The 23676-nt window shown below is 38.3% G+C and overlaps 1 protein-coding gene across 2 annotated transcripts in view; it reads right to left on the reverse strand.

Annotated features, from left to right (window-relative positions):
- The window catches only part of prkg1a (protein kinase cGMP-dependent 1a), a 41392-nt gene extending 18025 nt beyond the window's left edge, over positions 1-23367 (reverse strand). Inside the window, exons 1-4 of one of the 2 annotated variants that reach the window (XM_056761311.1) lie at positions 23236-23367; positions 19727-20288; positions 12305-12471; positions 5982-6095 (exon numbers count right to left, since the gene is read on the reverse strand). In XM_056761311.1, the coding sequence (XP_056617289.1) occupies positions 5982-6095; positions 12305-12471; positions 19727-19980 (535 nt within the window). In that variant the 5' untranslated portion in view covers positions 19981-20288; positions 23236-23367. Of the gene's footprint in view, positions 1-5981; positions 6096-12304; positions 12472-16680; positions 17252-19726; positions 20289-23235 lie in introns of those variants that run through there. The other variant, XM_056761310.1, reaches the window with a different exon arrangement.
- Positions 23368-23676: the final 309 nt, after the last annotated feature.

A 23676-nucleotide genomic window follows, 5' to 3' on the forward strand; every position in this document is an offset into this window, starting at 1 on the left:
TATCACTAAGCCAAACACATCTACTAACCATTTATATGCATGCATATCACATGCAAGGAAATCACCGGCCATCACTAAACCTGGAAGAGATCTTATTTCTTATCAATGGATGATATATGATTGAAATAGATGGGCATGATTTTTCCATAGTTTTCCATAGCAAATGCAAACATTTTTTGTACTGGTTTTAGCTATATTGCCTATGTGATGTGGGAACATTTGAAACATGACACCATCAGCACCCAGTGGCGCTGATTAAAAGATGTTCTCAATTAACATTGAGTCGTAGAAGCTCTATGGTCAGAAAGGACGCATGTCCCAGCATGCTCTCTGATAGCACACGAGTTAATATTATTCATGAGGGAGAGGGAATACATAACTTGCCCTGACACGACCCGTTCTCTCCCCATCTTATAATGTACAGATTCATCTCTCCCCCAAAATTGGTTATGCTGGTTATGTCACATACACAGACCTTTTAATTTACAGTGAGATATTTTCAAAACTACAATCGGACACAATGTGATATTTTTTAAATGAGGTGTAATTTGTGAAGTAAATACCAGAGCAGCAGAAGAATAGTGTTTGGTTATATATACATGATAATTGATCCAGAAGAGATGTGATGGGTAAGACAGACAGACATCAGCAGCAGCCAAAGCAGACAGGCTATTATGATGTCATCACTGACGATTAGATTTTAAATGCTGAACGCTGTAACAACATTAAATCCACCAGCTGTGTCCGACCGTAAGACTAAATGGTCAGTATCTGCAGTCATCAACGTTATGCATCCTTATGCTATTACTGAAAATTGACATGAATTGAAAAGGATTCTGGAATGGGGCTGTGAATCAAAATCAAATCATAGGGTGCTCTAATATTCCCACACTTAGTATGAAGAATCACTATAATAACCAGGAAGTCCCTTTGTCTTATCATTCAGATTCATAAACCTTCAATCAGGACTTCAATCGTCAGGTGGAAAAGATTTTAGTGTTCAAGTCCAGCCTGCCTCCATCATGGCAGAAACCGTGAACCTCAGGGAAAGAGAATATGAGCACAAGATATTCTCAAACATAAAGCCACATCAGCAGCAGTATCCTGGAAACAGAGACTTTACATTCTGCTCCTTCTCCTGAGAAATGCTCGCATCACTTTAAACTTTACAACATTTCTCAAGGACAATTTCTATTCATTTCAACGGTAAGAAGAAAAACAAATCGAAGCAGTCTTGGTCTGCCAGGGAATCAAACACAGGAATAAGCAAAGGAGACAAAACAAGATAATCTATTAGAGAGGGAGAGGCAGGCAGCTGTTAAACACCAACGGCCATCTGTGCCTTGTATAGTTTATAAACTATTAAACCGAACACTGCATGTAGATATAAGCTTTTGAGTAATTTTACTAATAACCTCTCAAAATAACGGATATTAGAGAGAATTTTAGGAGGGATTTTCAGATCAGGGCAAAATAAAAAATAAATAAATAAAAATAAGACTATAAAGCAGACTATCACTATTGCTATTATGCCTATTCTTCCAAACTGACGCATTTGGATAAATCCACTGACTAGTTCTTTCTTTTTGTAACAGCCTAAGAATTTGTACAAAACAGCAGATTGCACAAAAGCCAAAGAGAATGAAAGAGTAAAGCTCTTGCCATTTCTCTCCACATCATATGGTCAGTGCTTCACCATGGAACCACTACAGTGCAGGCGTCTCATTGGCTGGAAGTTTCATCAGGGGCCAAACACCTCCAGCATCGCTGCTCAGTTCTCCACTGGATTGTTTCAAACAGAAATCGCCCCCGAAGAAAATCTCATTTCTGGTCCGGACTGATGGGCTCCGCTAAATTTGACTTGACCAAAACAACTTCAGTGTGAAATGAAATGCAAACCGAACCCCTAATGGGTATTTTCTCTCAGCCAAACAGAGAAAAGCACATATCAGAAGTAAAACTCCAACTGGTGCGGAGTGGCAGTGTGAGATATCGGCTACACTGACATGAAGGTCAAATTCATTCCTCCAACTTACTTTTTCTGTTTCTCTTGCTTTCCATGCCTCTATGATGGAAGCAAACAAACAACAAATCTTAAGCTGGTGAAGCAGCAAATTGAGGTGAAATGTCAAACTGTCTGACTGATTGAGTAATGTTGGACAAAGGACCTTAAAATCTCCAAATTCAACCATATACATCGTTGGTATACCTGTCTGCCTTTCACTGTCTACCTGGTGTTCTCATTCATTTTGGCCTATCAATTCCTCTGTGTTTCTTTGCTCTTCGTGCGATATTCATTAGACGTTCCTACTAAGTACTATTGATGCCCTCTAGCCCTTATGTGTGGATTACGTTCAAGCCTTGCTTTTAGGAATTTCTTGTCTTGTTGTGTGGATGAACTCTCTACTCTGTCGGATTTCCCTTTCCTTTGGATTATTTTTTCTTTCGTTTGTTGGATGTCTGCCCGGGCTCCATCTTTTCGGTTGTTTTTGCCCCCCTTGCTCTTCCTTCAGTTTGTTTCCCAGATTCCCATCTACCCCCTCGGCCCTCCGACTCGGGCTCTCTGCCCCACCTAGCGGGTGCAATCGCCCGGACTGGACTGATCTCCTCACCTGTGGGAGTTTGCTCTTTAGGTGTCTCTGCTGTCTGCACAGGCATTGGTCTCTCGGATGCGAACTGTGTCTCTTGCTTGGGGGAAATCCTCTCCCAGCATCTACTCTCCCCTTCCCTTTGCGCGGGTCCGGCACCCCAGTTTCTCAGCAACCGGCAGTCAGCTCATTCCTCCTCGGGCTGATACCACCTAGCCTGCTGTTCCCCACGGGCTGCCCATTGCACTCCCTTTCTAGACTTGGCCCAGTTGTGTGTTTCTCAAAAAAAGCTATTCTCTATCCAGTGCTCTATCCATAACACTAACTAAATATTTCTCCCTGAGATTGCACTTTTTTCATCAGAAGCACAGGGTCACGTTTGTTATCGAGAAGATACAGAACGTATTTCCAGAGCATTCTGGATGTATAAGAAACTTTATGAAATAGGGTTGTCTATACACACACACATACATACAGAAGATTTCTCGATGTTTGTAGTAAACCCATAAGAAATTAGCATCTTCAGGAATTGAGTTCCCTCTGGAAATTATCATGGAAATTATTACGCTTATCTTCCTCAGCTTAAAGAAATGATGCAGTTGTCAAAAAAGCATCAGTGCTACTGCTCGCAGACATGAACACAGACAATAACAAAAGGACCTGATCTCAGGTGAATCTCAATATTTATCTATTTGCTGTGAAACTTTCTTAAAGTCAGAAGACCAATTCAGAGACAGTTTTCCTGACTTTAAAATGAACTACTTATAGGTATGCGTTTAGGTAGTATGATCATTTTTATTTCATTCTGTGAACTACTAACAACATTTCTCCCACATTTCAAATAAATACGGAGAAACAGGTCAAAATAATAGAAAAGATGCTATGTATTTCTTCAGACCTCAAATAAGCAAAGAATGTTCCTTCTTCACTTTTAAGCAATACAACAGTAATAGGTATAAATTAGGAAAATAAATAAAAAATATATGTGATGGCGATGATTACAATGATTACAACTGACCAAACAGATAGAACCAATCTTATTAACCACAGAAAAAGCAAACTCATGATATTCACATCGTTTCTTAAATTTACAAAAAACATAGAATAGTGGCGTTTCATCAAATTTGTCATTGCTTAGTAATCTTATTTCTCAAAAAATGACTTTTCATCTTTCGGCTTATGTTGTCAATCCTCATGTTCCCTTTAATCCACTAAAATGTTCAGTACAGATTTAAACTCTCTAAAGCACAGGGATGCCATATTAAACTTTTATTTTCATAGTGTTTGTTTTCCTGCAGGCTGATAATAAACTTGCTTAGTTGTCTCTATGTTTCTCTTAGAATATCTGAAGAGCATCCACTGGGGTTTCAACAATGCAATAGAATGTGATTAAAAAACTTCCTGGTCCTTTCAAAGGAATGAAACACTAGGACTACTTTTACTGTCTCAATTACATGCAAACGCCACTGGAAACAAACTTCAACAACAGGTTTGAAAAAGAACGAGTGAGAGAGACAAGGCAAAGGAGAGAGAGAGAGTGACCACACATCTAGCTATGCGATCAAAACTACATTTTCTAAAAACTGAATAAGCGTTAGGGTTCTACAGGTGATTCAAGATGCCATAGAAGAACCTTTTTGTCTAAACGGCTCTATAAAGAACCTTTAACATCCAAAGAACCTTTCTGTTTCACAAAAGAAAGAAAGAAAAAAATCTGTAGATTATAAAAAGGTAAGAAAGATATGTGCTTTAAAGAACCTTGGACTAAATGGTTCTTTGTGGAACCAAAAAATGGTTCTTCTACTCTCTTAAAAATAAAGGTTCTTCCCCGTGATGCCATGGAAAGTCATATTTGGTTCCACAATGAACCATTTAGTCAAAGGATCTTTAAAGAACCATCTCTTTCGTACCTTTTCATAATCTGATTTTTTCATGAGAAGAACCTTTTGTGAAACAGAAAGGTTTTTCGGATGTTAAAGGTTCTTTATGGAAGCATTTAGACACAAAAGTTCTTCTATGGCATCAAAGTGTATGACATCCCTGGGAAGAACCTTTTAATCAACTTTATTATTCAGTTTTTCTTGAGTGAGATTAGACACTGCTGCACTCAATCACGCATGCAAGTCGTATGTCGTGTTATGTATTTGGCCGCGTGCAGAGAGATCAGACACATGCATGTCTTCTAATCCCACGCCAGTTCACTTCCTGTCCCAGATGCTAACCAGAGACCAGGAACCATAAACACAGCCAGTGGAGAAGAGAGAGCAGGAGAAAAGAGGATGAAGAAACAGAGCCAAACAGAGGAAAGAAGAAAATATCTTTAAAGGACACAGGGGACAAAAAAATGAAATGAGAAATGGAATAAAAAATGAGGGGAAAGACACAACAGCACACAGGCCTGTGCATATGAGATGATCTGGTTAAAAGGAAACAGTAAAGAATTATGGGATAACAGAGCTCATTATAGCTAGAATTTTGCATTTTGTGAACAACAGGCGCAACCACACTACAGAGGATTTTGGTGGTTGTTTTCTGCGTGTTTTATTGTCCACCAAGCAAATATTTTGCATCCTGATCACTTAGAAAGTAATATCACACCTCTCCTATGAAAACTCCTAATCTGAGATCATTTTCATAATGCATATAAATTACATACTGAAGCTTAATACTTAAGGTTTTTTTAAATGCATAACAGCTATAATAGTACCCATGCTTGTCTCAGCACATACATTACTTATGTCAAATTCACTTCCACATACAGACACACAAACCAGAAATGTGTAAGTGTTGCGTGTTCTCTCTGAACGCAAATCTTCCATTTCTTTTATCATAGTTTTGCTCAACCCTCCTGAATCTCTCAGACTGGCCTCCTTATTGATAAGAGCACAATTCGCTATCACAGATGGAGCGCAGACACTTTTGTCGTTAGTCACATCAGGAATTATTTACCCCAAGAGGGAATCCCACAGCTGGCAGAAAGCAAATGTGTCCTGAAATCAAATCTTTTATATCACATTAAACTAAAAATTCAGACAGATTTATCTTATGCTATTTTAAATTAGAAATATAAATAATATAAAATAACTGGCATGGCATCATCAACGCCAAAGTCATGGATTACGGAGGATTGCACATACTCAGATCAGCAATGTAAGTCGCTTTGGATAAAAGCGTCTGCCAAATGTATAAATGTAAATGTAATGTAAAATGTACAAGTAGATTTTCACCTTGTGGGGACAATTTTAGGTTATAGGTTACAGAATTATATTTATTGAAATTTTAAGGAAATGCAGAAAGGTTTGTGTGATTATTAGGTTAAGCCTGAAATAAAATCAATGGACGTTTATTGAATGTCCCAATAAAACTAGTGTGTGTGTGCGTGTGTGTACTCACTTTTTACTGTGGCCGTCCTGGTGCAGTTATAAAGGATGGCAAGCTCTCCAAAGACCTTTCCTGGTCCCATAGTGCACAGCTTCAATCCCTCCTTAGTCACTTCAACTTTCCCCTCTAAAAGTAAATAAAAACAAACCACAGCGATTAATAACAGACTAAACCAAACACTTTATCAATTTATATACACATTTAGTCATGTATTATTTAGTAAAGTTTACACACAAATACACATAGAACACATTCTTATTCAACATTACTGGCTTAATTCAACATAGTGGAGTCACTGGAAGTTCACAATTCAATACAAACAATTCATTTTCTTAATGCAAATACTTTTTGTGTGTGGGGGACGAACAACAGGAAGTTTAAAAGCACTTCTCACTTTTCAACACATGTGATAACAGACACCTGTCTGTCTCTCTGACATTGTCTATGGCCATATAACAGAAGAAAGATACAGAAATGGTGTGAAGGTCACCTCAGGCATTTAGAGATGAAAGACTGAAGAAATCAGATTGTTAGAGGAAAGAGAGAGAGAGAATTGATGACCCTTATCTCATGCCGGACTTTATTACTATTATCATTAATATTCAGCTCTGGCAGGAAAGGATTATGGGGTACAATGACTTTCATGTGCTCTTGACCCAACTAAACCTTTGACAAGGGTCTCAAACGGTATTTTGCATTGTTTTTTGTTTTAGAGAAATACGTTTTTGTCTTAATCACAATGAATGTACACCGTCCATTACTCTGTATTTGTTACAAAAACAAATGCTCGCAGATTAATTTATAAGATAGACCTGTCTATATAAAAACTGCACCTGTCAAAAAAAGAGCTTCATCCATAGTTCCTCATATTTTTGTTGCATCAAATTTTCCATCTGTCACCACATCGTAAATGCACTCAAATGGACCTCTCTGATCACATGCTTAATCACTCTAGGAACATACAAATGATCATATTTTGAATCTTATCAATATTCAAGTAGTTAAGATAAGAAATGCAAGAACATTTTGTAATGTATGTGTACATGATGTATAACCATTAAACCACATGCTGTAAGATCACATTAAATAAGTGGTCATGGCATGCAAATAACCGTTACATTGTCAGTGCACAGACAAGATAAAATTCAAAGCAGTCTAAAAATTCATTAAAGTTCCACAACAAAGCCGTGAAAATCACTAACTGAGCCAATGAAAATAAAATAAGAATTATGAAAACAGCTTATCAGCACCGCAGGGCATGATTAAACATTTCAAACATGAAAATTGACTAAATTAATCTACGTCATAAGTCTTTTAAACAAACATTTATGGAGTTGCCCATCAAGTATTTTAGTCAAAAGGTTAAAAAATTCAGCTCATGGTCTGATTCGAACTGAAAAGCTGAAATTTAACTGCCTGACATGTTTTTCCCCAACTAATACACCCACAGCAGAAACAGGAAGTAATAATGTACAATATAGTGTGACCTTCAGTTCCTCCTTCAGAACAGACAGGAAGTTATGACCCTCATGGTCAAGGGCTTTGCTCTGAACAACTGATTACTTTTCCCAACATGCGCTGATGTTTTTCTTGGGCAAAGAATGGAAAATTTCACATGATGCAACATCGGACACACACCACACACGGGTGTGTACAGAGCTGGATATTTTAGATGACAAGTGACCCCCTCCCACATTTGTTCTTAGTGTTTGCCCTGTCGTGGTTATTAAGCGGTATTGTTCATGGCAGCCCAGGCGTAGCTTGAACTCCTATTAATGCCCTACAGCTAATCATCTATTGCCTGAGATTTACAGAGATAATAAGGGAGAGAGAGAGGCAGAGAGAGATAGAGAGAGAGATGTTTCTCTGACATGGGCTGTACTACACAAACATTATTAACTCAGAGACAGATGCTAAGTGATCAAACAGGGAGGCAAGAAATAATGCATGAAATGAAATAGAGAGAGCGGGTCGCTGATAAGCCCACTGAAGACAGATATTAAATGATGGGAGATTGTCTTGTGTTTGTTCTGCAAGCTTCATGCTATACGTCTGAGTGAAACAAAACATTCGTCAGGAAACAGCGTACGGTTAGGACTTGATTTAACACATAATGATTTGATCGGATTGTAAAACTTAAAGGTTGTTGGTTTTTATTTTTCATGTGGCCATTCTCTAAAGCTTGGCAAAAAGGTTGCAGCAATTCCAAAATGTGTTAAAGCCTTTGCAACCATTTGATCCAAAATCTAGATGTTTTTATAAGATAATAAAAGATTTAAAGCTGCAAATACCATGGGCATGTACATTAAAAGAAATCCAAAATAATTTCCCTTCAAAAAAAGTATGTAAGGCATGCAATTTTATGATTCAAACAGATAGCGATAGAGAGGCAAAATGTACAGAATTGTAGCTTTAATAGGAAAGAAAATTTGGTTATTTTTATTTGACATTGTCTTTAAATGGTTCAATAGTGCTAGAAGGTTGAGGACAGAACTAGCGGTGTGCTTTTGGATTGTGACTTTAAGGCAGTGGTTCCCAAACTGGGGTATGCCGGGTGACGGAGGGGGTACGTGAACAAAATGCTGAAATGTACTGTTTACTTTTATAACGCACCTGACATTCAACCAGGCATATTTTTCTCACAAGCTAAATATAAAGACGTGCTCCCCCTAGTGTACAGACAGCAAAATAGTAGTCAGGTAGTGCCATAAAAGGTCAAATTCATGACATCCAGACAAAAAATATGCGTCTACTCAAGTCTCATGCGCAAGCGCACGTCTTTGCTTACCTCATGTTATTCGACTGCATGAGGGTTGGAACGAAGCAACAACTCCTTATAAAATAAAAAATAAAATCGAGGATCCACAGTCCTCTGACTTCACCCAGGGTCCCTCCAACATCACTTTCCAAACCACATTGCGTTATATATGCAAAATCACTATCTCATTACACATTCAGCCAGTGTTTTTGCACTGGCATTTAGAAACAAATGTATCTTCTTATAATGTCTGGTACATTTATGATGGTTCAGTTATGGAAGAAATACCTTTTTGCAAACTGTTTGAAGGCAGAGAAACTGGAGAGGAGATTGTTATCGACCATCCCTTTGAATTGAGTAACCGCTTAAATTACGAAGGGTGGCTTACAGTACTGGTTGTTTTTTCCTGTCTGAATGAGCTGAACATCTCAATGCAGAGAGTTGCCACGACCATATTTAATGGACAGCACAAATCTGAGACCATGATCAAAAAGTCTGCTCTACAAATTGCTTCAACAAGAACAACACCGAAGCCTTTTTATCATTGCATGATTTTTTGCTAGCAAACTAACTCAGCTTTACTAACAGCGTTAAGCGTGACATAATGAAACACCTTTCCGAGCTGTCCTCACAGTTGTGCCGGTACTTTCCCGAGACAGACAGTTCAATCACCTGGATTTCCCCATCCATTCTTTGCAATCAGCACACCTGCCTGTTTCTGAGCGAGAGACTCTCGTTGAAATATCTACAAGTGGCGCTTTGAGAATTGACTTTGCACAAAAAATGACTGACAGACAGACTTCTGGATAGCCGAAAAACATTACTGCACTTCTCCACAACGTACCTTTGAGAGAGTGGGTTTTCAGCACTTGAATTAATAAAGAACAAATATTGACACAGACTCAGCATGGAGCATGATTTGGAGTACGCAGAATGATGTTAAATCCCTGAGGGGTTCGCCATTGTAAAAAGTTTGGGAACCACTGCTTTAGGGTAATGTAGTCTACTGAAATGATGCATCAGATGCACAAGCTGCAATTTAAGAGCTGATATTATTTGCAGTCATTAAGCGTGTCTTTTTTTATTCAGATTGGGGCTAATTAACACGGGGACTTCAGCTCACACACTAAAATGACATTCAAGGCTCAATAATAGCGTGGCATCATCTTTTCTTTCTTGGCACTCCTTTCGTTAGGCCAAACTAATTATTTTAGCTGAAACATCCATCTTGTGTGACTGAAAGCCTAAACGCTCACCAGCCCCTAATACATTTCCCCATCAAGGTCTTTCAGACCAAAAAATACACGATTCACCTAATGTGATTTGGGCTTTAAAAGGAAATGCTGGTCAGATCACTATTATCGATCTTCTGAACACCATCACTGACCTTTGCGTAAGATCCAGACTTCAAGTTGGATAAACGGATGTTTTCTTCTAAAACTGAAGTCTGAATGGAGGATTCGTTTGGCATCAAAGTCTTTCTGAATCTCAAATTTCACTGCCTTTGCAATCTACTGCGTTTATTTCTGCTGTTCTCAGATGTAAATAATTCAACACAGAGGACTGAAGCCGTACTGTTTGTTTTCGTTTTCTAAACAAGATTTTTTTCTTTCTTTCTATTGCAATCCTCTATTCCCTATGATCTTCTGTTATACGCTTTGGTAATATCTGCAAATGTTAATTCAATAGAGTTTTGCTTTTATACTCTATTTTCTTATTGTCATACAGAAAGAACATACAATTTAATGTGTTCTCTCCCTGCCAGGATTAGGTTTGTTGGATGAATGCCTAAATTGTACCACAAAAGCACTGAATTCCAAAAATCCCTTAATTCAAAGCAAGTGAGCCTTGTTTTCTTCAGGAAAACAAACAAATCTTCTGGTCCGGTCATCCTGTTGAAAAAACTATATTGTAATACATGTATTGACATCAGAGACAGGTGTATTGATTTTGACATCAACGTCCAAGGAAAATTCAAACGTGCTTGTTATAAGTGTCACCAAAATATTTACTGAAAATCGTTCAAAATCTGAAACATGTTAAAATCCTGCAGAACACAATACGGCCAGTCAATCATTTTTTTCTGGCACTTTCACTGTTTGTAATGAAATACATTAGCAGTGGTCCCTGGGTGTAACTCTGCAGTGAGTTCAAAAGCACTTAATGGTTTAGTCACACATATTCAACTGCAATACCTTTATGCAAATACCTTCTGACATTTTTTTTTTAATATTTGTCTAAAACTGAACAACAGCAAGTAAAGCATTGATGAATAATGACTGTAATTTATTTGAAAAGAAGACTAAACAGAAGACTTTGTTTTTATTCTCCTGCTTCATAGTATTTCTAGGTGTCACTGAATCTGCACGCATGCACACATCCTGGCTGTCTCCTACAATAAAACAGCTGTGAATCAGCATTCTCAAGCTGTACCATCATCGAAACATTCTGATCATCTGTACAAATATCTGTGATCTGGGCTCGCTCCATTTGTGCCTAAGTTCATGTTCTTTCAGAAGTGGCTCATTTTTAAGTAATGCCATTTTTGACTGAATAGACATTTTAATTGGAAGATAAAGAAAAAGGCATTTTTTTCATTTCAGAATTTTAAATGTTTCATTATTTTTTGTTTTGTTTTATTATTTAGTATGTGTCTGCATATTCACAAATAGAGAGTTTAGTACATTTTGAAAGTCTTTTAGCAGTGAGGTCTGATAATTATTTTGAAAAATCTTTATTTTATCCATATTTGGGGGTGGGTGGTCACCTTCACAGCTCTCAAAGGATTTGGTTTCCCTGACAAGATCAATTTAATAGGCACCTAATCAACAAAATTTAATCAAAGCATCAATATCATCCACTCAGCGATCAGTAGCACGAACCCTTGTGAGATAGTTTTTGACTTCTTACATTATTGGTACACTAAAGACAATTTTTCCAGAAGTAAACAACACTGGTCCTGTTTCAGTTTTTTATTTCGTTTATTATTTATTTATTTATATTTTTTATTTTGTTATAACGTCTTTGTTGTGTAAAAAAAGCGAAACAGGAAGTGCCTCTGGATCAGCATTGCTTACGTCTTGCAAAATGGTCTATACAAACAACATTAATGAAAAGTAATTACCAGCCTATAAAGTACTAGTTTTGTATGATGTAAATGTTATCCCTTTCACAGCCTTTTCTATTCACCCAATTTGATATTATTTGGTCGAGTTCTCACACGAAGGCTTTAAACATCTTTTTTTTATATTGACATAATGACACCGTAGTGGCCTATTGGTTAGAGAGTCAGACTCATGACCACAAGGTGCCGGTTAGATTCCCAGGGCCGCCGGGTAACGACTGAGGTGCCCTTGAGCAAGGCACCTTATCCCTACTTGCTCACCGGGCGCAGCAGTGATAGCTGCCCACTGCTCCGGGTGTACCACGACTTGCTATGCGTATGTTCACTACTCTCTGGATGGGTTCAATGCAGAGGTCACATTTCGGGTATAGGTCACCGTATCTGACAAATAGGTCACTTTCACTTAAAAGCTCAAACTCTCCCAGCTTTTTTGACAGCATTCCTGTCCCTCACCTTCCAAGACGTAGACGAGGGAGCCCACATCTCCTTCTTTAATAATACAGCTGTTTTTGTCATGGTCCAACGGATACATACAGTCCACTATCTCCTGGATCTGAGACATCTCCAGATTCTTCATGAAGTCATTGTCCAGGATAGCCAACTTGATTAGGTCCTTAGACCTGCACAATGAGAAGGGTTAAAAAGCAATGGGTTATTCAGTACAGAGAAGGAGATGCTCCACTAAGAAAACACATTTCACAAGAAAATATAGTAAATAGTCTCAATAAATAAATCTCAATGGACAGATTCCAAAGGTTTGCATCACATATGAGCACACAAAAGAACACAAATTTAGTTAATAAGATTGTTTTACATACTATCCTCAGATGTGCCACAAAAGTCAAGATTATAAATAGTTTGAAAAGAAGTTGATACTTAAATTTTTAACTCCAACAAAAATATGAAAGGGCTATGCCTGTTCTCTTTATTTTTACAACTTTACGACCCGAAGGGTCTCAAAAACCTGATTAAATCCCATTATCATAGCAGATATGCATTTAACATGCTGTATATATGACACTTCCGAGCACCTCTAAATGTTTCTCGTCATCAGACACTTTTATTGTGACAGCAGCTCTCCTGTTTTTATGGACTTAACGATGCCAGGCACATGATTTTGCTGCTAAATCCCTCAAAACCCTGCATATGATCCCCACTTTGTTTACATTCCACAGACAAGCTCCACCATGTGCAGAAACAGGGACTTCTCAACATCTCTGCAGTACTTTCTGCAGTGCATTTTCCACATTACTCTAAAGCAATTTTTAGTAAAATCTAACTAAATATACATTGTTGAAATAAATGATGGATATAGGACTATAAAACTTAAAACCAAATAACTTGATCTCTGAAAATTTTAAAAATAAATGTTAAATTTGAAAATTATATATATATATATATATATATATATATATATATATGTGTGACAATGTCGAGATCTCTTCTAAAACATCTGAGGACTGGGGTCTTTTCTCTCAAAAGAAAATATGAAAAGCATCGTATCTTTCTGTTTGCTTTCTTTTTAAACACGTTAAATCTGATTTTTATTTAAAGGCGGGGTGTCCGATTTCCGAATTACGCTAGTTTAGACAAAGTCGGGCCGAGTACCAAAACAAACTTGTAGCCAATCAGCAGTAAGGTTCACAGTGGACAGGATGGACATTAGTCGAGCCGAGCGCTGACGAAGGCGAAAGTTGGGGGTAGGGCTGTATCAACAACGGTTAAGAGAAATCGGATACCCCGCCTTTAAATCTAAATTCCTACAGGCAGTTTTACATCGCCATTTCTTTTTCTGTGCAATTTCAAAAATATGAATCTTATGAGCATAAATATCAATTTGGCTAGATGTGTGTGGCTGGACTTATGTAATCATGCTAAACTTTTGTGTCATTTTGTGACATCGGTTCTCTGGAGGAGAGTCAAGGGAGATGTTTCATATCCTGCGGAAACGCAGGGATCGCTTGCCTCATTTACAGCAAATGACCTCTAAAGCTCCCTGTGACCGCCTACCCCAATTTCCACAACACGTCAACCTCTGTTTGACTTAGATTTTAACTCACTGCCTTTTGCAGCAGGATACTCACAACACACATGTCCACAAACTGCCTCCCTTAAAAGGACAAAGTATGCTGAGGCTGAAAGCTGAGAATTTTATTTGAAAAAGTTGTGGACGTGAAGACGTAATGTCTTAACAGCTTGTCATGGTATGTAGACGTGTTAATGGCTCTTGTATACAAAACTATAATAACTGTATAGAACTTTTACCAGAAAAATGCACCGAAAATGATTAGACATTGTTAAAGATCTGTTAAATAACTTGTGCCATGTCACATTGCATGCAGAAATTTGACTGCCAATTCCAATGTGACACAATTTAAATATTGCGGTAGATGTGAGTTGGCTTTTAGAGAACTAATAAAAAAAAGGCTATTTGGACAGCAATCCTTTCAAACATGACGCTGGGTTGATTGAACACATTGTTGGGTAAAATATGACCAATATTCCTAGTATTTTACCCAACAATGGGTTGAACCAACCCAGTATTTTTATGCACTGCGGTTTACCACCATTGTATTCTCATAAACTGGTGTCCCTACCAGGTTTCGTTATTAGCAAGAATCCCTTGGTCACCCAACTTCATCAGAAATACCATCCTGGTTGACCATCGATGAAGAGCACAACAGTGGCTAGCTATGAGATTTTACCACAAGCCCAAAATAGATTACATAAAATATCCAAAGGTCAAAGACTCTATTCCAGTCGTTCCTTTTAAGCACAAACACTCAGATCTTTGATATATCAAACTATATTCGGCTGTCAGTTTCAATATATCAAAAACCAGCTCTGAGAAAATATTTCAATCAAAAATATTAGATCAAAAACTTCTGGTCTTTCATCATTTCTAACCTATCACGTGCCACTCCAAAGTTAAATAGCTTGATCAAATAAAAACGGGATGATATTAAGGGGCAGAGAGACCGCGCGAGTGACATTCAAATGTTAAGAATCTTGGTAATTCAATTTTAGGTGAAAGTAGGGTATTCGTGTTTCCCACTATGGAAAAGAAAAGCAAAGAAAGCAACAGGACAGATTCATTCTTGCATTGGCAAAGAATTTACAAGCATAATAAGGACAAACAGATTTTTCATCCAAAAACAACGTAATCTCCCTGACCAAGAATATAAAATCTTCCAACACGTCCTAAGGTTCTAGACTCAAACAATATTGATGTCAGTTCATTCCTTTTTGGTCATTCCACAAAAAGTTCTGGCAGCTTTTCTTCTGTTATTTTTCTTTAAACGTTGATATTCTTTCATTACAAAGCTCACCAGCTCAAGACTAGAAAGACAAAAGGCAGAACAGTCTCCACTCCGTTGGAGCTCAAAGGCTTTTTCCATACAAAACAAGGTTATGTTGTAAATTAATACAGTGTTGAGCTGTCAAACGTCAGATGCACAGCAGATGGGGAAGACCACGCTGGTCTGAAACAGAACAATGATGTAGCTGTGATGCCAAACCACTAGATGCAAATGAATTGACAGAGAGCAGTGTGTGTTTGTGTCATGAGGCTGTCACACAGAGACCCTTAGTGTGTTTTGTCTGGTCAGGTCCATTTCAGTTAAAGCACAACACGACACGTTGTTGTGTATAATAAGAGAGGATCATGTAAATGACATGAGCAAAATGATCCACCTGCTGCACGGTATCAGGCTGCTTTGATAAGCAAATAAATGTTCAGTCTGTTAAACAAAGCAGTTATTATATGTCCTTGGGCATTTCATCCCATCAGTATCACTATAGCTCAGTACTGGAACATTATTATTGGTTCGGTTGGTTCTTTGGGGAAAAGTTTCTTGGAGTGTCATCCACGATACGCTTCTGCAAATGTCAACGAATGCCATTGTACACAAGAATAATGAGTTTGTTTGTCTTTGTGAGTTTTTGGATTTACATGATACTGCCCTCCTTTTGTTGCCATGGTAACTGTATTTCCAGCCATTGTAACAGTTATTGTCCCCGCAGTAAAGATGCACTTTATCCTATCATAAAAATGCATCACATGCATAAAGTTTCTTACACAATTTGAGATGCATAACATAATATTAAATATTGAGAAAGAGGAAACAATAAGAAAGGGATACTTTTGCGTTTTGGCAGACACTACGGTTACCATGGTAATTTTATGTAAGGGTGTTCACATGGACAGCAGGCGATTCACTCAAAGTTATCAATCTGCCCTGGCAACTAAAATTGTAAATGTGTGGCAGTGAATTTAGCCCTGAGATGAATGTATGATTTGAATATGAATAACGGATTAGGCTACTTTCATGCTGTCTTTGTAAAGCTTAAAGTGGTATTTAAAGAACGCAACAGAATAATTGATTGTAAGCTTTTACACGAATATAATGTTGTCAGGGATAGTGCACCCAAAAATGAAAAATCTGTCATGATCATTTACACAACCTCATCTCAACCTGCCTCTTTCTTCTGAAGAACACAATAGAAGATAATCTTAATGTTGAGCAACATTGGACACACTGACTTCACCTTATGGACATTTTTCAAAAAAACTTCCACAAAAGAGTGCGGGTGAATAAATGATAACATTATGTTTCTTTTTGGATTAGCTAGCCCTTGTTATGTTATTCTTGTTGTGGCATTGGGCGACTTTAACTTGGTAGTCCAACAAACTTTCATTAATAGCTTAAAGTGATATTTGATAATTGCAATGAAATTGTTGACATTAAGGTGGTACTATGTAAATATAATATAATTCAATGGAAAAATAATAATAATTTTGTGTGCTTCATTTTATTACGTTAACCTACTTTGCGCTCTTGGGAACGTTGGGGAGTGTCACGTGACTCAGTTGCTGGACGTTAGCGGGTTCGGCGCTGATCGCCTGTCGTTTGGTGCGCTGATGCTCCGGTAGCTCCGTGCGCCTCTGGACCTGTTGTGTCGCCGGGCGGATCACCGAGCGGTACTTATCCAGCTCGTTCTGCAGTTTCTGGATGAGTTCGTCTTTCTGGTCTAGCTCAAGCTCCAGTTCGTCAATGAGCGCGTCTCTCTGTCTCAGTTCTTCTATCTTTTCCTGAAGCGCGTACTGGAGGTCGCGTAAAGTCCCCATCATCATCCTTTCTGAACCGAGTAAAACCGAACACGAATAAAACCCAGTAGATCTCCACCAAACTGCACTTTTAGTAACTTTACTTAGAGGAAAAAAACCCGACCCACTAAAACACACCCTATTCTATACGTTTATGCTCTCTTATATTATCTTATATTCTTTTCTGTCCCGTTCTTTTCTAGTCCAAAATTAACTGGAACTACCAAACCAGACGAAACGTAGAAAAACTCCGTCAGTGCATCCGTGGAGGAAAAGAAATGAAACAGCGCTCAAGTCCTCACACCGCTAACAGAACGCATCCGTGCGCGCTCGCGTCGCGTGCATGTAGTGACGTGATGAATGAGCGGAGAGCCCGCGCGTGCATGCGTCAGAGAACAGAACGGAATTCCTGAGCAGTCAACCCCCTGTGTGATGTTTAACCACCTTGTGTCAACCAAACAATACAACTTTTATTTGACTTTTAACAAATCCGCTGTACACCCATGACAAGTCAGGTTGATGTTATGCTTTGAGGAAAAATATTTTAAATCACTTAATAAAACATAAAAATGCTATATATTTTTTATATAAGTAATGTCATATCAAACATGTAGGTTTAAAGCACTATAAGCTCATCGTTTTTTCAGTATGATAAAAAGTAAACTTGAAGAAAGCAAATAAAATGAATTAGATACAGTAAGGGGATGGTCAACTATATTATACAGATTTTATTTTTAACTATATTCTTACCCTTTTCATTAATATCAAGCAGGTTGTCACATTTTTATTGGTGCATATCAATCGCATGTTATAAGATCTATAGTGCTTCAAAACCTTTTAAGGCCGTTTCTGAGAGATGGAGGAGATGTTATACAATGGGAATAAGGTACCAAACCCAGAAATGGCACTTACAAGGATATAAGGCGCCCTCTGGTGTCAGAATAGGCAAGACACGCAGTAGAAACGATAAAGCGATATGAAATGATGAAAAGTAGCTACAAAGCAGGATCAAAAACCTGTGAATTAAATATGTGTTAACTTCACAATCTAGTATAAAACCTGGTTAAAGTGAGACAAAACTCTCATCTTTTGTAACCTAAATATCTTTGGCCCCCTACAGCACCCAAATATTTATCATGAATCCATTCCGTTTAATAATCATACAAATTGACATCTACCAAAAATAATTTGAAAATGTATTTTTCAGGAATGTATTTCTTTTCTAATACAATTTTGTCCCTCCATCTCTATTTTGCTGTCAATGCCCTTGAAAGCACCTCTCCCAGGACAAGAGGCTTTAAATTTCACCTCTATAAACCTTCCTGCAGGGTTCTTCGTCTGTGGATCGATGGAAAGAGGATCTGTGTAACATGACTAGTGCGACTGTTCTCTTCTGCCACAGACTCTCAATTGCCGCCATGTTGTCTCTTTGGAACCCTTACAAGTGCACCAACTCTTTTTTAGACGAGACCAACAAGATCTGACTAACCATAAGCAGACCCACACAAATGTTTGCTCAGGAGATGAACCCTTGATAACTCTAATAAAATAACATTGGACATTCTCTTGTGAAAATCTACTTTACTTCTGAGTTCACAGAGCTTGCGTGGATTTAAATTCACTTTTTAATTCCATATGATCACTTCAACATTTTGATTATGAAGATGAGAATATGTGATTGTGATAAACAGTACCTCTCCATTGCTAGCAAGGTGCTCAAGTCACTTAAACATAGCCTAAAGCTTAAATTGTCTGTTATTTTTCTTACTTTTAGTAAAACCGAGAGTCACAAATGCACCACTTGTTCATCAACTTGGTTGGTTTCAGAGCCCATTAAGCCACACACTCTCTGCTTCTTCCTAATGAAATCATTAAGGTGGGAATCATTAGCACATCTGTCAGCATACAATACTACCATAAAAACCTAGTTGCACATCCTCTGTTCAAAGTGGGATTATTTCTTAAATACAATTTTAAAGACTACTAAACTCATTTGGAGTTAGATGGCCCTCAAATCAAGTGATGTAAAGATATCCAACAACAAACGTCTGCCCTCTGGTGGCCATTACTGCATGCAAATCAAATGTGAAGTGATGCTGCTAATGTGTTCCACGGGGATGCGTGAGCTTCAGCAGAATATAATTGATGGAAAGAATAAAGGATCTCTACAGAAGGATCCTAAATATGCTAGCTGTGACTCTAAGCAAATTTGCTTCATATTATAAAGATGAAAACGCGATCCAATGTCATTTATTCTGTCAAATCTGTTGATGATGATTTTAAAGAATCAAAGCAAAAACTATATTTTGTGTGTAAATTTAGTAATCCCACCGAATCTTCTGATAAAACCTCACAGGATCAGAGAGATATATGGCTGATGGGAGGGGAACCATATGGTCAAACAAAGCACTTTCTAATGGCGTATTAAATATCCTCAGACAGGCTCTTGGGCGCTACACGTTCAAACCCTAAAAGCCGATAATGCACAAGGCTTCCTGTGCGCGGAGCCCTCTGGGAGCTGACGATGACGATGATGATAGTTCAGATCAATGATACTTTCTCTCTTCCACCTCCTGCTTTTTTTGAAGCTGCACAAAGATGCTCTGTCATCATGAGTTTCTCCATTCATCCCCTTTATCCTCCAGCTCAAACGCGCACCGGTGCCACCAAATAACGCCAAGTATGAAACTATTAAAATATAACATAAGAAACGTGCAAAACAAAACAAGCATCTGGTGCACACGTTTAACACTTCTTTTTTTTCTCACCTGTCAGATTTGGCAACTCTCCGAAAGCTTTGGTTTGATATATCCTGGTGCGTTTGCGGTTCGGCTGATATTCCCTGCGCTCGGTGCGTCCGGCGCCCGATCTGCGCGCACGGTAAAACCGACTGACATTTGTGCAGCTTTCTTTTCAGCTCGTGTATTTCTTCTTCTCGCTCCGCCAGGCGCCTCTCCAGATCTCGTATCCTCTCCTCCTTCAGCATTAAAATCTTGGCAAAGTCTTCCTCTAGGTCACTCATTCTGAGGTAGTACAAAAATAACTTTATTCCTTGAAATCAACCAGGCGCACTGTATCACGCGTCCAGAGGCGCACCGGTTTTGGAGATCCAGTGTAAAACAGCTGATCTATCCACGTGTTTACGGTTGGAGACGAGATTCTGTGTCCGTCCCGGTGTCGGCCACCTCTGTCCAAAACATTCCCGTCAAAAAACACGCAGCGGGCACGGGCTGTCGCCTCTTCCAACGGGTCTTCAGTATAGGCGGAGTTTCACTTTTGTAAAGTGTGTGTGTCTGTGGTGGGGGGAGAGGGGCGGGGGTGTACACAAACCTAAAGAAAACGAGATGTAGCCTTACATAAAAAGCCTTATCCTGACATTTCAATGCGCAACGGCGATGCACATGTATAAATATAGACTATAAACTAACTACTAGTTTTAAGATGGTCATCAAAAAAAGTTTATAACTACACACCTATAGTTTACAGACTTATAAAATACAATGATTACAATGAATCACATTTTTATTCACATGCTTTGAACATCAAAGAAACAATTAAGACCCCGGCGCCCCTCAAAATCAATGAGCGCCTCTTTATCACGGTCAGGTGACTAAAGGATGACGTAACTTTGTGTAACCCGACACGAACATCACAAACCGGAATATTAAGACACCTTAGATCATTCATTCCAATAGGACAAAACTCTCTGTTTTAAGATTATCATTTTATCATAGACCCTGTATAGAAGCTGAATAATGTAATTTATCATAGCAACATTAACATCTGTAATCACTCTAGGGAAATACAGTAGGCTTTTGTGCATTCATAACTAGCCACCCATGATACGAAAAGGGAGTTCTAAATCAGTTACAGGAGAAAACATTTACATTTATGCATTTGGCAGATGCATTTATCCAAAGCGACTTACATTGCATTATTCTATTGTTTCTTACCATGTGCAATACCCTAAGATCGAACCCATGACTTTCCAAAAAAATATGATCATGGAAATTAAATATATTTAAAGGTTTGATAAATGGAGCTTTAGACAAACTTTGAAGAATAAACTCACTACGAACTCTCTCAGTGGTTTATTGCATTGTTTATAACATTTTGGAAATAAAACAATCTATTCACCAGTACAGTTAATAAAGTAATAATTCATCGCAAAATGAAAATTCTGTCATGATTTACTCACCCTCTGTCATTTCAAACCTGCATGATATTCTTTCTTCCGCAGAACACAAAAGAAGATATTTTGAAAAATGTTGTTATATGGCTCACTTTCACTGCCATTGGTTTTGTGTCTATACAATAGAAGTGAATGGGCGACGGCCTTGATCGGGTACCAACTTTCTACAAAATAGGGTCAGTGATGAAAGAATTTTCATATGTGGGTGAACTTTCCCTTTAACTATTATCGTCTTAAATTATTTAACATTGTGCCTACCTGTAGAACTGTATATTTGGTAGTTTTCAAATATACAATACAAGGATTTTTCAGATGTTATTCGACTTTGGTGTAAATCACAAGGATGCGATATGAGTTCATTCTCTCACTCTCCTGCTGTGTGAATGATGACACGATGATTAGCACAGGATTGCTGTGCACCTGAGAGACTGATTGGATTACAGGCTAAGGAGGGCGGGGCTTGTGGGAGGCGCTGGGGGTAAGAACGGAGACAGACATTACTCATCTCTTTCCTGCTACACTGTCTCTCTCTCCCTCTCCCATTGAAACCAAATAGGATACCTTCAGAACCAGAGGTCGTTCTGTCAGTCATTGATCAGTTATGCCTCTGCACTCCGAAATCTGGGATACAGGAAGTCAGTAAGGAGACACGGGCAATACGATGGACCAGATCAGGGCTCAGTTATCAAATAATCACCATATTTTCTGTGATGCAAATTGGGGATAAACAAGCAGTCTGATCAACAGAACATTGACTTGAAGGAAAGTTCACCCAAAAATGAAAACGCTCACGAAATTTACTCACCCTGATATCTTTCTAAACCTGTATGACTTTCTTTTCTCTGCGGAATACAAAAGAAAATGTTTTGAAGAACGTTGGTACCCCAACAACACTGGCCCCATTGACTTCCATTGCATGGACAAAGAACCATTTCTCAAAATATCTTCTTTTTTGAGCACCGCTCAAATTTTCAAGATAAATGTGAACATATCATCCTGGTTTCACAGACAGGGCTTAGCTTAAGACAAGAATTGGTCTTAGTTAAATACGGAAATTTAAGTAACTTTTGTAAAAATGCTTCAGTAAAAACTATGCTAGTGTAAATCTTGAGACAAAACAAAAGCACTAACATGACACGGTGTTAGGACCTGTCATTGCAAATTATTTTCAGTTAAGACAGCTCAAACTTGCATTTTAGTCTGAAACTAGTATTAAGCCTTGTTTGTGAAGCAGGCATAAATAAGTTTAAACTGTAGCATCACACATTCCCTGAAACCAGTAACAATACGTAAACATTCCCGTTTCTGAAATAAAGAGTCGTTTTTCTGAGGTTACTGGTTGAAATGCCCTTCTCAGCGGCTTCCAGATGTGTCGTAAGAAAACAAGGGCTGTGAAAAGGTTATAAAATAACAGTCGGCTCCGAACCTTCAAGAGAAGGTACACCAATTAGTTTGTCTCTGCCTGTTCACATTTGACTGACTGTCAGTTCACAGGACCTGAGCTCACATTCTGTAAAGGAGGAGATCCGTCCAGATATAAACCGAACTGACTTCTGCTTTCATCTCGCTCGCTCAGCTTCTCACTTACTCTTTTTGTTCCTCACGCTGTCGTCGCCCTCAGGTTATACACATGTATTTAAAGAGGAGTGGTTTTAGACAATGTTCTCAAATGGTGTGATCAATTTTCACATATTCAGCTGTCATATGCGGCGTCTTATAAGAGTAAGGGAAATATGGTCATAATATGACATGGTTGATCAAACCAGTTAACCACTAGACTGGAGCTGTTCATCTCTTCTAAGCTGATGGACGTTTTATGTATGTGGTGTTAAATAAACAGGGGTGGATTTACCGAAACGTTTTTAATGCTACATTATTCTTAAGTACATTAACTTTAAGAGTGGTACCTATAGCGATATATTCTCACTGCTCTGGGTGTGTGTTCACGGTGTGTGCACTTGGATGGGTAAAATGCGGAGCAATATTTTGAGTATGGAACACCATATTGGCCTCACTCCACTTTTAAGAACAACGTAGTGATACAAAGGTTTTGGGAAACAGAGTCCAGATCTTTGAGTCACTCACCTTCTGACTCACTCATTTACTGTCAGAGCTCTCATGGCCATCAGGATGCAGAGGCATTGCAAAACCATTGTAATGTTGGATCTTTGCGTTTTCACCTCCAAACTTCCAACATCTGGTGGAATTTATGCGCCGTAGCATTGGAGGCTTGCCCTTATGTCGAATGAGGTCTTTCATTCTTGACCTGTTCCTCAAGAGTCCAACAACCAACAGATGCTGGTGTCCATTAAGTTCTAAATAAAAATAGAAGATAAGCATAGCTTTTATGAACATCTTTAATCGACTGGATTGTATAAAAATAAATATTACCCTAGATAAATGATAAAGTGACAAAAAATGACAAATAACTCCGTTTTTAAACTTTTTAAAAAGTCATGATTTTACATTGTGCATTCCAAGTAATATAAAACTACAGTTGGGTTGTTTTGATTAAGTAATGATAAC

Source organism: Triplophysa dalaica, chromosome 11, assembly GCF_015846415.1.
Source record: "Triplophysa dalaica isolate WHDGS20190420 chromosome 11, ASM1584641v1, whole genome shotgun sequence".
Taxonomy (NCBI): domain Eukaryota; kingdom Metazoa; phylum Chordata; class Actinopteri; order Cypriniformes; family Nemacheilidae; genus Triplophysa; species Triplophysa dalaica.